This window comes from Leucopleurus acutus (genome assembly GCF_964270905.1).
Source record: "Leucopleurus acutus genome assembly, chromosome: 16".
NCBI lineage: Eukaryota > Metazoa > Chordata > Mammalia > Artiodactyla > Delphinidae > Leucopleurus > Leucopleurus acutus.
Window position 1 is genome coordinate 32505058 of NC_139158.1, and position 15076 is coordinate 32520133.

The 15076-nt window shown below is 42.3% G+C and overlaps 1 protein-coding gene across 17 annotated transcripts in view; it reads right to left on the reverse strand.

Moving 5' to 3' along the window:
- Window positions 1-15076, reverse strand: part of RBFOX1 (RNA binding fox-1 homolog 1) — a gene marked incomplete at both ends in the record, with an annotated part of 1093433 nt that overhangs the window by 122295 nt on the left and 956062 nt on the right. For all 17 annotated transcript variants that reach the window (XM_082857460.1, XM_082857469.1, XM_082857464.1 and 14 more), the window contains one exon: window positions 5993-6136. In XM_082857460.1, coding sequence (XP_082713586.1) covers window positions 5993-6136 — 144 coding nt within the window. The remainder of the gene's footprint in view (window positions 1-5992; window positions 6137-15076) is intronic.

Here is a 15076-nt window from a genome sequence, read left to right on the forward strand (position 1 = left end):
AAATACATTAGGTAGCCTGATAAAATACAGATGCCTAGTTAAATTTAAATGTCAGATTTTTCAGGATAAGTGTACCCCACACAATATTTGGGACATACTTATACTTAATAAAATATTTGTTATCTGAAATTAAAATTTCTGATATTGTGTCTTGTATTTTGTAACTTACTATGACTAGTAACAGACTACCCTAGTAGTCCTAGTGACACATGCACATCAGTCTGTAATTCACACTTAAAAAATGGGAACATGGACCCCGCTCCAAAAGCATTTGATAATTCAAAATCCTTTTCCCTGATGCTGGAATCCTTTCTGTTCTCTTAGATCGCATGAAGTCGAATGGGCATTTTTTGAGTGTGGTCTGTTCTACATGAGTACAGGTGGGAGACAGTAGCGCAAAAGTGTGTGACAAGGCCCGGGGGAAAATCAGATAGAAATTTTACCCTGACGCAGAATGAGAGCAAATGCCTGTTTCAGTGATTAAAAAACAAACAGAACAACATAAAGTAAAATTTCCATCCTCTTTTTCCCTGATTTTGAGCCTTCCTATTGTTCCATTTGCTTTTGCAGCCTGAATTTTTATTACCTCTTTTATAACCCTAGGAGATTCTGTATTCTGTCTCTCTCCACTGGGTGGAAAGCCTTAAGCAGCCTTTGTGTAGCAGAGGATGGAGCCATGGGGAGGGAGGGGCAAGAGAGAAAGGGAACAATTAGATACAGAGAATTAGGGGCAGCTTGACTGACCCATGTACACCACTCACAGAATACTGGGAGGCCCGGAGAGTAAGTGTCAAGAAGGTCTTACTGAGATTCAAAAAAAAAAAAAAAAAAAGAAACAAAAAAATTTGGAATATACAGAGGCTATCCTCTGGAATGTACAAATAAATCTACATTACTCAGAAAGACAGAAAAACATATGTATGCTCCAGTCGAATATAAATAGCTCAAAATCTTGAAATGAGAGTAGTTTTGACTATGAGAAAAAGAAACCCAAAGCTATGTCATCTTGGGCCACAGAAATGTGCCCATCCCTCAGGATATGTACCCATCCAGTGGATTACAGACTTGAATTCTTCTTGTGGAGCAGAAGTGCTTCTCTACTTCAGAGAGAAGTAGAAGGATAGGAAGAAATCAAGAAGAGAAGGCTCACCCAGGAGAGAAGATGGAAGGTCTACATCTCTAGCATGCCGTATGGAAATACCAAGAAACACGCAGCTAACTCGCCCTGTAATTTGTGGACACTAAACTATTCTTTTGGTCAAGAGAAGATTCTTCTACTGCATTTTCCGTGCCCTTGATTTGGGCAGAGAAAATCGTTAAAAATAGAAGATAATTTTCAGATTTGGGAAATGCAGGATTTGCCATTGAAAGGTGAAGTGAATTTCATAGTTAAAAAGTCCTCCAGCTTTGTGAACTCCTCAGAAGCCATAATTCTGATATAACCTCCTTAGAATATTCAGTCCAGACAGATGCTATCATATTTATTTCAGGCCTAAGAGGCTGGAAGCACACATATTTATGGACAGAGAAACTTGAAAAGGACTTCCTCTAAAACCATGAAGCAAATGTCATCCATGGAACATTCTCTAAGCAGTCAACACAAAAACACTTCCTTTAAAGTAAGATCTGGTTGAGACAGAACCAATGAAAAGGTAGTCTTCACATGTGTCATTCCCTGAATGGAACAATGGCACCATATGCCCTGAAACGGTCCCCAATGTTTGCCTCTTTGGCAGTTGCCACTGGGTGGAAGATCCTCAAAGCCAGTGAAACAAGCCATAAGAAGAATGCTGATGTAAGCCCCCTTCCTAAGGCAGTTGTGTACTATATTTATAGTATCAACAGTTTAATTGGGAAGTTTGGTACTAATGATGTAAACACAGCTGGCACATTTTCAATTTAAATAGACACAACTCATTCGCAGACATAACTAGGATTTGTTTGCTCAACACCGACATTCAGCCGTGTTCAACAACATCTCAGAAGCCAGGCGAGGTGTTTCAATAGCTGTGTCAAGGATAAAATCCAGGAGCTTACAGGCACACACTTGGGCAAATAGGTACCACCCATTTTTAGATATTCTCAGATCAAATAATATTTCTCTGAAAACCTCTGAAAAGTGTTCAATGGATACAGTATAAAACATGAAAGTAAAGCTTAGTTCAAAGAGTGTGCATGGAGGCTAAGAAAAGGCATCATCCCAGTTTTCTTAGGGTCAGCTTCATGTTTTGGATGCAGAATAGAAGGCAACATGCCATGTCCGAAAACATCTCTATTTTGTTATACATCAAAGGTGATCGTGAAAGCTTCTTTTCTTCTCTAATGAAAACTTCTTTTGCGTGTTCTGAAAGTCATGTAATCTGTGTCTGGTGACAATAGAGAATTCAGTGGATCATATTCATGCCCCAAAGGCCTGTATTTTGATAACGAAAGCAAGGCTGTGCCCTTGACAGGGGAGTGGTAAAATCTGAAGCCAGTACTCACTGAACAGCTGTTTCTGAAGACAATTCTAGAACGAAATGCCCTGTATCAGAGGTCTGGATCTATAATCACCACCTCTCTCACACCGCAAATGCTTACTATTAAATATTAAGTTAAATTGAGCTTTTTATTCAAGAGCAAGACATTGTCATTAATTTGGTGGAAATCCATACATTGCTTTCATGGGTTCATTGAAAATTCAAACGGAAAGGAAACGCATGCTCTGACATGATCAAGAAGTAGGTAGCTGGGGCCAGAACCAAGGCCCCTGATAATATAAGATCCCATTCACTCACACGCCAACTGGTGTTTTAAAAAGACTCTGGCTTCTGCTTTGGATGTTGTGGCCACATCATGTTTTGACCAAGGAAAGTTCCATCTAAAAAAGAAAAAAAACCCAGGAAATCTAAGATGACCTGGATGATTTAATGCCAAACACTGGAACAAATTTATCCAAAAGAGAAGGAAGTAAAGAATATAAAGCAAGGGGCTTCCCTGGTGGCGCAGTGGTGGAGAGTCCACCTGCCGATGCAGGGGACACGGGTTCGTGCCCCGGTCCGGGAAGATCCTATGTGCCGCGGAGCGGCTGGGCCCGTGAGCCATGGCCGCTCAGCCTGCGCGTCCGGAGCCTGTGCTCCGCAACGGGAGAGGCCACAATGGTGAGAGGCCCGCAGACTGCAAAAAAAAAAATATATATATATAAAGTGAATTGTGAAAGAAGGGAAACCAGGATTTTGACAAAGAGACACTAAAGCCACACATTAAAAATAAAATGTTGAGGCACCTGCGGTAACCAGTAGGCCTGCAGGGGTTGCGAGCTTCACGGCTGAATTATTCAGGGTTACAGAAGTTGTTCTAAACACTGCCACTGAGAAAGGAGGCTGTTTTTCCACTGGGTTTTGGTTTTGGTTTGAAATCCCCATGGCCATGTTGAACAAAAGAGACCAAGAAGAAAAATGCAAAAATCTTTGTGAGGGTTTTTCTCTGCCATCTCACTCCTTGCAGCCCCTGCCAGAGTGAAGGGACCAGGGCAAAACAGCAACAAAAGGAGAGGTGACATCTCATGTCTCAATGACTTGGAAAACATCTGATTGGGATTAAAATGTGATTTCTTAGAGTCTCTATGAACCAAAAGAGGAAACCACGTTTAATTCTCTCAACTGGAGTGGAGGAACCGATCAGAATGTTTACAGATGCCTTTTCATGTGATCCATGCCACTAAGTGTATCACATAACCACACGAGTTTGCCGCCACCCAGGTTTGGCCAGGAAGGATACATTTTTTGCAGTATTAAAATTCCATGGCTTCAGAATGGTGGTTGTAAACCAAGGAGGTCTCAGAGTTATTGCAGAGTCCAGGAATCCGTAGGTCCCCGATGATTTTTACGGACAAAACCCATGAAAAAATCTTGCATACTTTAAAAATTGGACAGAGAGGCAGTTTGTGAGTAACTGAATTAATTTCAGAATTACCGAATGCTGCATTTTCTGAATAGATAGATAGATTCTAAGTGTAGCTATCATCTTGTCAAATCCACATCTTGTCAGTTGCTTGAAAATTTTGACTTACAAAAAGTAGCTCTGAAACTAGTAGATTTTGATCAAGGTTTGACAACCGGTAGCACGATCCATCTTTTGGCAAGACTTTGCTCTATGCCACCTGTTCTACCCCGATAAGAATAGAGAGGCTCAGACATTCACACAAGCAGGATCTCTTCTTCGGAGCCTAGCTGTGAATATTTTGAATACCTTAGCAGTGTAGCCCTCTGGTAACTTTCAAGATAACAAAGACGACAAGCGAGGACAGAGCATCCTCAGGGGTGGGAGTTAGGGTGTGTTGCAATGAGTGACACCAGAAAAGAGCACAGGATGGTCATTAAGAGGACCAAATTCAAAGCCAGCATCCCAGTGACACTTGATGAATTAAGACACATTGAAGAACAAGACAACTTCTGAACCTGACGTGGCAAAAGGGATCTAATTCTTCTGGCTGTTGATCATTCAAACCTGGTCTCACCGCTTTACACACACTTAACCTTGGCTTTAACTTTGAATGTTCTGCACTTTTCAAAGTCATCTTTGACCTGAAAGTGCCCGAGGGTATCTCTGCTCTGCAAGAGTCAGAGGGCTCAACTCAAGGTTATTACCAAATGAGAGACATAAAAGAGCAGAAGTTGACCTTTTCCACTGAAATGTCAGGATTCAAGCCTGGGTATCTTAAACATGAGGATGCTTCTTTTGCTTTTGTGTCAGATGCACACTTGATAAACATCACGCATGTTAAAGAAAATGTTCATGCTAACCCCTCCATTGTGGAGTGATGACACAGAGCTCGCCTTTTCACATGGGGAAGGAGATCTAGTTGGCTCAGAGCTAGGCATTAAAGTTGAGCCTCTTCTTATTCCTTTTGTAATATCTGCATCCATCCAAAAAGCTTTTAGAAGGGGAATCTCTAGGCCACCAACCTCTACTCTAAGTCATATGTTAAGGACGTAGTTTTGTTCATTGAATCCACAGACATTTCCCACCAATGCTGGGCTGTCATAGACAAACAGACTGACTGCATTTGCAAAAATGAATACTATCCAAGTCCTGTCGTAGCTTTGTCCTTTGATGGAACACTGAGTCCAAAGAAATGGCAAATTCATCCCTTCCCAAGGAGGATGGTGCAAATATCGTCCAGAAAAAGAATCAGGGTCACAATGTCCCATGAGCAAGCAACCCTATCACTTCTTTTCTCTGGGTTGGTGGTAGCTTCTGCCCTGCTCTGTGTTCCACCGTGGTGCCTGGGCAAGGCTGTCATTTGTGGCATATGACATCACAATCAAAATCTCTGAATCCTCACCATGGATTCTGGGAGAACGTACATTGCAGGATGCATGTCAAACTCAGAAATCTGTAGTGGTTTTGTTTTGTTTCAGTGAAGCTTTATGCAGAACTAATTATTCTCAACTTCCTCTGAAATCTAGATGCTCAGTGCCTGGGAAAGAGTAAGGTCTGCAGAAATATGTCATGAGTCACTCTTCCTAATAATTTGGCAATTGCAATAGCAAGAAAAACCAAGGTGGATCATCATGGTTATTTTAGTCATGACATGGGGTCCCAGGCCACTCGATTTGGCAATTGCAATAGCAAGAAAAACCAAGGTGGATCATCGTGGTTATTTTAGTCATGACATGGGGTCCCAGGCCACTCGATGGGGGATCATCAATGGGCTTGTTGCAACCATGTGCTATCTGGGAGCCCATTTTCCATTTGACATTCAAATTGCTAATTAGAAGAAGTACCATTGGTCCAAGTGGAAAGCTGGTGAACATATGCAAAGAAATTCATACTAAAATCATAGAGATCCTGGCCCCAAGATACCCACAGACTAGGAACTAAAATGCCTTTTTTTCCCAGCCATGTAAACACCTCACCTTCGTATTATGAATACCAAGAACTTACATGAGGAGGGAAGGGCTCTGGGGATCCCAGGGCGGGCACTGCAGAGGAGAAAGGCAGTACTTACGCCAAACATTTGTCGGAGGTCGGGATCCCGGAACCTGAAGGGGATGTTGGAGACGTGCAGCCTCTTGGGCTGGGACTTGTTTTCCGTATTTTCGGAAGGTTGTGTCTGGGGCTGACCATCCGTGGGCGCCGCATCATCTGTCTGCTAAAAGAACAAGAGGAAAGCAAAGAGGCTCTGAGTGGACCCGAATGTTCTTTCCAGTGTGCTTTTGCTTCCCCTAAATGGTAGGAAAATGCCAGAACAAAGGAATAAGGACAGGAAGAAACTGCTGAGTCATTCATTCATTCATTCAACAAATATTTATTGAACATCCACTGAGCGCCCATTACGGATCCAGGATTCAGCAGCAAGCAAAACAACAAAGATCGTTACTGTCATGGATCCTAATTCACACAGGGGAAGACAGACAATAAACTCATTAAGGAAATACAGAGCTGGCAGAAGGAGATAAGCACTATGGGGATAAAGCAAGGGGAGGGGCTCGCTGGTACTGGGGTGCAGCGAGTTCTAACAGATAATTAGAGAAAACCTCATCTAGAAAAGGAGGATACTCATTAAAGGTATCCCTTCATCGAGGCTGTTCAAAAATCTGAAAATACGCCTGCATAATTGTTGAGGCCATACAGATAAAAATATTAGTAAATCTCCTAAAACATTTGAAGAGGCTGTTTGGTGTTCTGAAGTCCAAGTAACCATCTGCCAGACTTAAACTTTATTTTTTACGGTTTTCATTTTTCATTTCTTGATTGTGCAGGCCTGTGCTGTTCATTATGGTTGACCCCATGTGGCTCTTTAAGGTGAAATGGACTAAGATTAAGTAAAATGGGAAATCCAGTGCCTTCCTTGCACTAGCCACATTTAGCATGCTCAGTAGCCACACGTGGCTGGTGGCTTCCATGTCAGACAATGCAGATATAGAACATCTATATCTAGCAAGTTCTGTTGGCCTAAGTTGGTGTAGACAATGTTACATTATTAGCATAACTCATTACTCTGCCTCGCACTCTACCCCATCCCCCAAGTAAAAGCCTGGATAGTATGATATTACATTGACACCCCTACACAGGCAGGAACCAGGAGAAAAGCCACTTTAACATTTGAGTTAATCATATAGGCCATTCCCATACTCTCAGTTCTAGAGTTTTAACATTTCAGAGATGCTTCATTTCTAGATACTTTCTCTGCAATTAGCATGTACTGCCTCTAGGTGGCAGTAGATGCCACCTACATCAGATAACTGGCTTCGTAAAACAATGATGGAAAACCCATGCAAGAAGCCCATCAAATTTACCAGCAAGGGATTGTCCCCACCTACTTATAAGCAATTTAGAAGCATTTACCTGGGACAAAACTATCAATGCAGGCAGCTAGGTGTAAAATAATAAAGACAATCTTACCAACTAACATATGTATATATAAAGCCAAAATAACATAGGCATAATTAGTGACTTTCTCGTCAACCCTTGTATTTACTGACAGATTTCACTGGCAACTCCTTCCTAACACACCCTAAATTGTATCTGGAAGTCAAGACCTTCTGGTCGTTGCCATACTACTCTTCCAAGCTCCTTTGGTATTCAAAACCTACCAGCTAACTTTCTTCAACTTTCAAGGGCCCCGTCATGAAGATAATGTACCTGGTCATTTTGCCAACGTTGTTGGATTGAATAAAGAGGATGGTGATCGTTTTCTAATCTGGAAAATGAGCAATAACAATGGTGCACACCTTATAAGGTTCTGTGACGACTGAACACAGTAACACATGATGCCGACTTGGTAGAGTTCTCGGCACACAATAGTCAATAAATGGGAGGTAAGGCAATTTTTAGACTGGCGGTGATTTTTACAAAAATGTCAAAGGACACGTGCAAAAAGCCTCTCAGGAAACATGAAGGAAAGGTTCTCATACGCTTATTAAACACATCTTTCCTGAGCAACTACTATCCCCTGGACACTTAAGTTCGTCCTCCAAAGCATATGCAGTCCCTAGTTTAGTGGAAGTGAAAGAGGTAGGAAAAGACAATTGTAATACAGACTATTGAGAGCAGGGGTCAGAATGAATCACAGGGGGCTGAGTAAACTTAAGTCAGGGACACACCACAGGCGTGCCGATTCTGAAGGTTACATTTTCACTGGGAGATGTTTAAGAGAAAAGGTAAAGGGGACCAATACTGTACCAGCAGAGGACAAAGCATGTGGCAGGATGCAGAGAGGTGAATCGTGTTCTGGATTCGGGGGAATACATGTGGACCTTTGTGTCACTAGTTGGTGGGCATGTGTATGAAGGAAGGGCGGGAGAATACACTATAGAGGGAGGCAGGGGTTGGACCCTGAAGAACCCTGGGTGCAGCCCAAGAGGATACATTTCATTCTAAAAACTAGGAGGAGACACTTAAGGATCATAGCAGGGGTGTGACATGGGCAGTGCGAAACACAAGCTGAGCCATGGGAGATGAATGATAAATGTCTCTTTCCTGGCTGGCTGACTCACCAATTGAATGGGTGAATGCATTACGAGTATATGAAGAAATGAATGAATGAAGGAGTGAACCATCAGCTTTGCCACCTTCAAGTGATAGTCGATGAACAATATTATAACACTGAGACCCAGAGCAGGGACTGTATTTTCTCTGCTGGTAATATGAAGTCTGGCGACATACCCATGAGATAGATAGAAATGACTTTGCATCATGAGACTGTCACTTTCACAGGGGTCAGGGGTCTTAACTACCCCAACAAAAGACTTCTCTAAGTTTGCAGAAGCAGCAGCTCAGCCCCCATGCTTTCAAGCCCACTTTTTCCCTCTTGTTAGAAGTTGCTGTTCAAATGCAAATTAAAACCAGCTCCTTCTCCTCCCAAGAAGGAAACTTAGATTTGGATTTGTGTATATCTGCTGGATATTTCAGCTTAATAAACCTAATTAGGAATTACAGAGATTATGATTAAACATATTAAATGATTAATAGCATTATGCTGCTCATGTGAAAATGAAAATTAATCATCTTTAGTCAAACAGGACTTTGGAGAAATCTTTGCATTGTTTCCTTTGATAAAAACATACACCGCTCAGAGAAGGCGGAAGATGGCGGAAGAGTAAGACGCGGAGATCACCTTCCTCCCCACAGATACACCAGAAATACATCTACACGTGGAACAACTCCTACAGAACACCTACTGAAGGCTGGCAGAAGACCTCAGACCTCCCAAAAGGCAAGAAACTCCCCACGTACATGGGTAGGGCAAAAGAAAAAACAGAGACAAAAGAATAGGGACGGCACCTGCACCAGTGGGAGGGAGCTGTGAAGGAGGAAAAGTTTCCACACACTAGGAAGCCCCTTCGCGGGCGGAGACTGCGGGAGGCGGAGCGGGGAGCTTCGAAGCTGCGGAGGAGTGCACAGCAACGGGTGCGGAGGGCAAAGCGGGGAGATTCCCGCACAGAGGATCGGTGCCGACCGGCACTCACCAGCCCGAGAGGCTTGTCTGCTCACCCGCCGGGGCGGGCGGGGCTGCGAGCTGAGGCCGGAGCGCAAGGAGAGGACTGGGGTTGGCGGCTTGAACATAGCCTGAAGGGGTTAGTGCACCACAGCTAGCCGGGAGGGAGTCCGGGGAAAAGCCTGCACCTGCCGAAGAGGCAGGAGACTTTTCCTTCCCTCTTTGTTTCCTGGGGCGTGAGGAGAGGGGTTTAAGAACGCTGCTTAAAGGAACTCCAGAGACGGGCGCGAGCCGCGGCTGAAAGCGCGGAATCCAGAGACGGGCGCGAGCCGCGGCTGAAAGCGCGGAATCCAGAGACGGGCGCGAGCCGCGGCTGAAAGCGCGGAATCCAGAGACGGGCGCGAGCCGCGGCTGAAAGCGCGGAATCCAGAGACGGGCGCGAGCCGCGGCTAAAAGCGCGGACCCCAGAGGCGGGCGGGAGACGTTAAGGCTGCTGCTGCCGCCACCGAGGGGCCTGTGTGCGAGCACAGGTCACTCTCCACACCCCTCTTCCGCGGAGCCTGTGCAGCCCGCCACTGCCAGGTTCCCGGGATCCAGGGACAACTTCCCCGGGACAGCGCACAGCGCGCCTCAGGCTGGTGCAAAGTCACGCCGGCCTTTGCCACCGCAGGCCCGCCCCGCACTCTGTGCCCCTCCATCCCCGCCGGCCTGAGTGCGCCAGAGCCCCCAATCAGCGGCTCTTTTAACCCCATCCTGTCTGAGCAAAAAACAGACGCCCTCCAGCGACCTACACGCAGTGGCAGGGCCAAATCCAAAGCTTAGCCCTGGGAGCTGTGAGAACAAAGAAGAGAAAGGGAAATCTCTCCCAGCAGCCTCAGAAGCAGCGGATTAAAGCTCCACAATCAACTTGATGTACCTGCATCTGTGGAATACCTGAATAGACAACCAATCATCCCAAATTAAGGAAGCGGACTTTAGGAGCAAGATCTATGATTTTTTCCCCTTTCCTCTTTTTGTGAATGTGTATGTGTATGCTTCTGTGTGAGATCTTGTCTGTATAGTCTTGCTTCCACCATTTGTCCTAGGGTTCTATCCGTCCATGTTTTTTTTTTATTTTTTTTCTTAATAATTAATTTTAATAACAATATTATACTTTACCTTCGTTCTTTCTTTCTTTCTTTCCGTCCTTCCTTCCCTCCTTTAGACAACGAATCATCCCAAATTGAGGAGGTGGTCTCTGACAGCAAGATTTAGGATTTTTCCCCATTTACCTCTTTTAGTGAGGGTGTATGTGTATGCTTCTGTGTAAGATTTTGTCTGTATAGCTTTGCTGCCAACATTTGTCCTAAGGTTCTTTCCTTCCTTTTTTTTTTTCTAAATAAGAATTTTTTAATTCAATAACTTTATTATACTTTATTTTATTTTTACTGTATCTTCTTTCTTTCTGTCTTTTTTCCTTCTTTCCCTCCTTCCTTCCTTCCTCTCTCCCTCCCTCCCTCCTTTCTTTCCTTCTTGCCTTCTTTCCTTCTTTGCTTCTTTCTTTCTTTCTTCCTTCCTTCCTACCCTCCTTTCCTTCTTTCTTTCCTCATACTTCTACTAATTCCCTCTACTTTTTCTCCCTTTTATCCTGAGCCGTGTGGATGAAAAGCTTTTGGTGCTCCAGCCAGGAGGCAGGGTTCTGCCTCTGAGGTAGGAGAGCCAACTTCAGGACACTGATCAACAAGAGACCTCCCAGCTCCACATAATATCAAACGGCGAAAATCTCCCAGAGACCTCCATCTTAACATCAGCACCCAGCTTCACTCAACGACCAGCAAGCCACAGTGCTGGAAAACCTATGCCAAACAACTAGCAAAACAGGAACACAACCCCACCCATTAGCAGAGAGGCTGCCTAAAAATCATAATAAGGCCACAGACACCCCAAAACACACCACCAGACGTGAACCTGCCCACTAGAGAGACAAGATCCAGCCTCATCCACCACAACACAGGCACTAGTCCCCTCCACCAGGAAGCCTACACAACCCACTGAACCAACCTTAGCCACTGGAGACAGACATCAAAAACAGGAGGAACTACGAACCTGCAGCCTGCAAAAAGGAGACCCCAAACACAGTAAGATAAGCAAAATGAGAAGACAGAAAAACACACAGCAGATAAAGGAGCAAGATAAAAATGCACCAGACCTAACAAATGAAGAGGAAATAGGCAGTCTACCTGAAAGAGAATTCAGAATAATGATAGTAAGGTTGATCCGAAATCTTGGAGATAGAATGGACAATAGATTGGACAAAATGCAAGAATCAGTTAACAAGGACCTAGAAGAACTAAAGATGAAACAAGCAACGATGAACAACACAATAAATGAAATTAAAAGTACTCTAGATGGGATCAATAGCAGAATAACTGAGGCAGAAGAACGGATAAGTGACCTGGAAGATAAAATAGTGGAAATAACTACTGCAGAGCAGAATAAAGAAAAAAGAATGAAAAGAACTGAGGACAGTCTCAGAGACCTCTGGGACAACATTAAACGCACCAACATTCGAATTATAGGGGTTCCAGAAGAAGAAGAGAAAAAGAAAGGGACTGAGAAAATATTTGAAGAGATTATAGTTGAAAACTTCCCTAACATGGGAAAGGAAATAGTTAATCAAGTCCAGGAAGCACAGAGAGTCCCATACAAGATAAATACAAGGAGAAATACGCCAAGACACATATTAATCAAACTGTCAAAAATTAAATACAAAGAAAGCATATTAAAAGCAGCAAGGGAAAAACAACAAATAACACATAAGGGAATCCCCATAAGGTTAACAGCTGATCTTTCAGCAGAAACCCTACAAGCCAGAAGGGAGTGGCAGGACATACTGAAAGTGATGAAGGAGAAAAACATGCAGCCAAGACTACTCTACCCAGCAAGGATCTCATTCAGATTTGATGGAGAAATTAAATCCTTTACAGACAAGCAAAAGCTGAGAGAGTTCAGCACCACCAAACCAGCTTTACAACAAATGCTAAAGGATCTTCTCTAGGCAAGAAACACAAGAGAAGGAAAAGACCTATAATAACGAACCCAAAACAATTTAGAAAATGGGAATAGGAACATACATATCGATAATTACCTTAAATGTAAATGGACTAAATGCTCCCACCAAAAGACACAGATTAGCTGAATGGATACAAAAACAAGACCCTTATATATGCTGTCTACAAGAGACCCACTTCAGACCTAGAGACACATACAGACTGAAAGTAAGGGGATGGAAAAAGATATTCCATGCAAATGGAAGCCAAAAGAAAGCTGGAGTAGCAATTCTCATATCAGACAAAATAGACTTTAAAATAAGGACTATTAAAAGAGACAAAGAAGGACACTACATAATGATCAAGGGATCGATCCAAGAAGAAGATATAACAATTGTAAATATTTATGCACCCAACATAGGAGCACCTCAATACATAAGGCAAATACTAACAGCCATAAAAGGGGAAATCGACAGTAACACATTCATAGTAGGGGACTTAAACACCCCACTTTCACCCATGGACAGATCATCCAAAATGAAAATAAATAAGGAAACACAAGCTTTAAATGATACATTAAACAAGATGGACTTAATTGATATTTATAGGACACTCAATCCAAAAACAACAGAATACACATTTTTCTCAAGTGCTCATGGAACATTCTCCAGAATAGATCATATCTTAGGTCACAAATCAAGCCTTGGTAAATTTAAGAAAATTGAAATTGTATCAAGTATCTTTTCTGACCACAACGCCATGAGACTAGATATCAATTACAGGAAAAGATCTGTAAAAAATACAAACACATGGAGGCTAAACAATACACTACTTAATAATGAAGTGATCACTGAAGAAATCAAAGAGGAAATCAAAAAATACCTAGAAACAAATGACAATGGAGACACAACGACCCAAAACCTGTGGGATGCAGCAAAAGCAGTTCTAAGGGGGAAGTTTATAGCAATACAAGCCCACCTTAAGAAGCAGGAAACATCTCGAATAAACAACCTAACCTTGCACCTCAAGCAATTAGAGAAAGAAGAACAAAAAAACCCCAAAGCTAGCAGAAGGAAAGAAATCATAAAAATCAGATCAGAAATAAATGAAAAAGAAATGAAGGAAACAATAGCAAAGATCAATAAAACTAAAAGCTGGTTCTTTGAGAAGATAAACAAAATAGATAAACCACTAGCCAGACTCATCAAGAAAAAAAGGGAGAAGACTCAAATCAATAGAATTAGAAATGAAAAAGGAGAGGTAACAACTGACACTGCAGAGCTAAAAGAGATCATGAGAGATTACTACAAGCAACTCTATGCCAATAAAATGGACAATCTGGAAGAAATGGACAAATTCTTAGAAATGCACAACCTGCCAAGACTGAATCAGGAAGAAATAGAAAATATGAACAGACCAATCACAAACACTGAAATTGAAACTGTGATTAAAAACCTTCCAACAAAGAAAAGCCCAGGACCAGATGGCTTCACAGGCGAATTCTATCAAACATTTAGAGAAGAGCTAACACCTATCCTTCTCAAACTCTTCCAAAATGTAGCAGAGGGAGGACCACTCCCAAACTCCTTCTACGAGGCCACCATCACCTTGATACCAAAACCAGACAAGGATGTCACAAAGAAAGAAAACTACAGGCCAATATCACTGATGAACATAGATGCAAAAATCCTCAACAAAATACTAGCAAACAGAATCCAACAGCACATTAAAAGGATCATACACCATGATCAAGTGGGGTTTATTCCAGGAATGCAAGGATTCTTCAATATACGCAAATCTATCAATGTGATAAACCATATTAACAAATTGAAGGAGAAAAACCATATGATCATCTCAATAGATGCAGAGAAAGCTTTTGACAAAATTCAACACCCATTTATGATAAAAACCCTGCAGAAAGTAGGCATAGAGGGAACTTTCCTCAACATAATAAAGGCCATATATGACAAGCCCACAGCAAACATCATCCTCAATGGTGAAAAACTGAAAGCATTTCCACTAAGATCAGGAACAAGACAAGGTTGTCCACTCTCACCACTATTATTCAACATTGTTTTGGAAGTTTTAGCCACAGCAATCAGAGAAGAAAAGGAAATAAAAGGAATCCAAATCGGAAAAGAAGAAGTAAAGCTGTCACTGTTTGCAGATGACATGATCCTATACATAGAGAACCCTAAAGATGCTACCAGAAAACTACTAGAGCTAATCAATGAATTTGGTAAAGTGGCAGGATACAAAATTAATGCACCGAAATCTCTGGCATTCCTATATACTAATGATGAAAAGTCTGAAAGTGAAATCAAGAAAACACTCCCATTTACCATTGCAACAAAAAGAATAAAATATCTAGGAATAAACCTACCTAAGGAGACAAAAGACCTGTATGCAGAAAATTATAAGACACTGATGAAAGAAATTAAAGATGATACAAATAGATGGAGAGATATACCATGTTCTTGGGTTGGAAGAATCAACATTGTGAAAATGACTCTACTACCCAAAGCAATCTATAGATTCAATGCAATCCCTATCAAACTACCACTGGCATTTTTCACAGAACTAGAACAAAAAATTTCACAATTTGTATGGAAACACAGAAGAC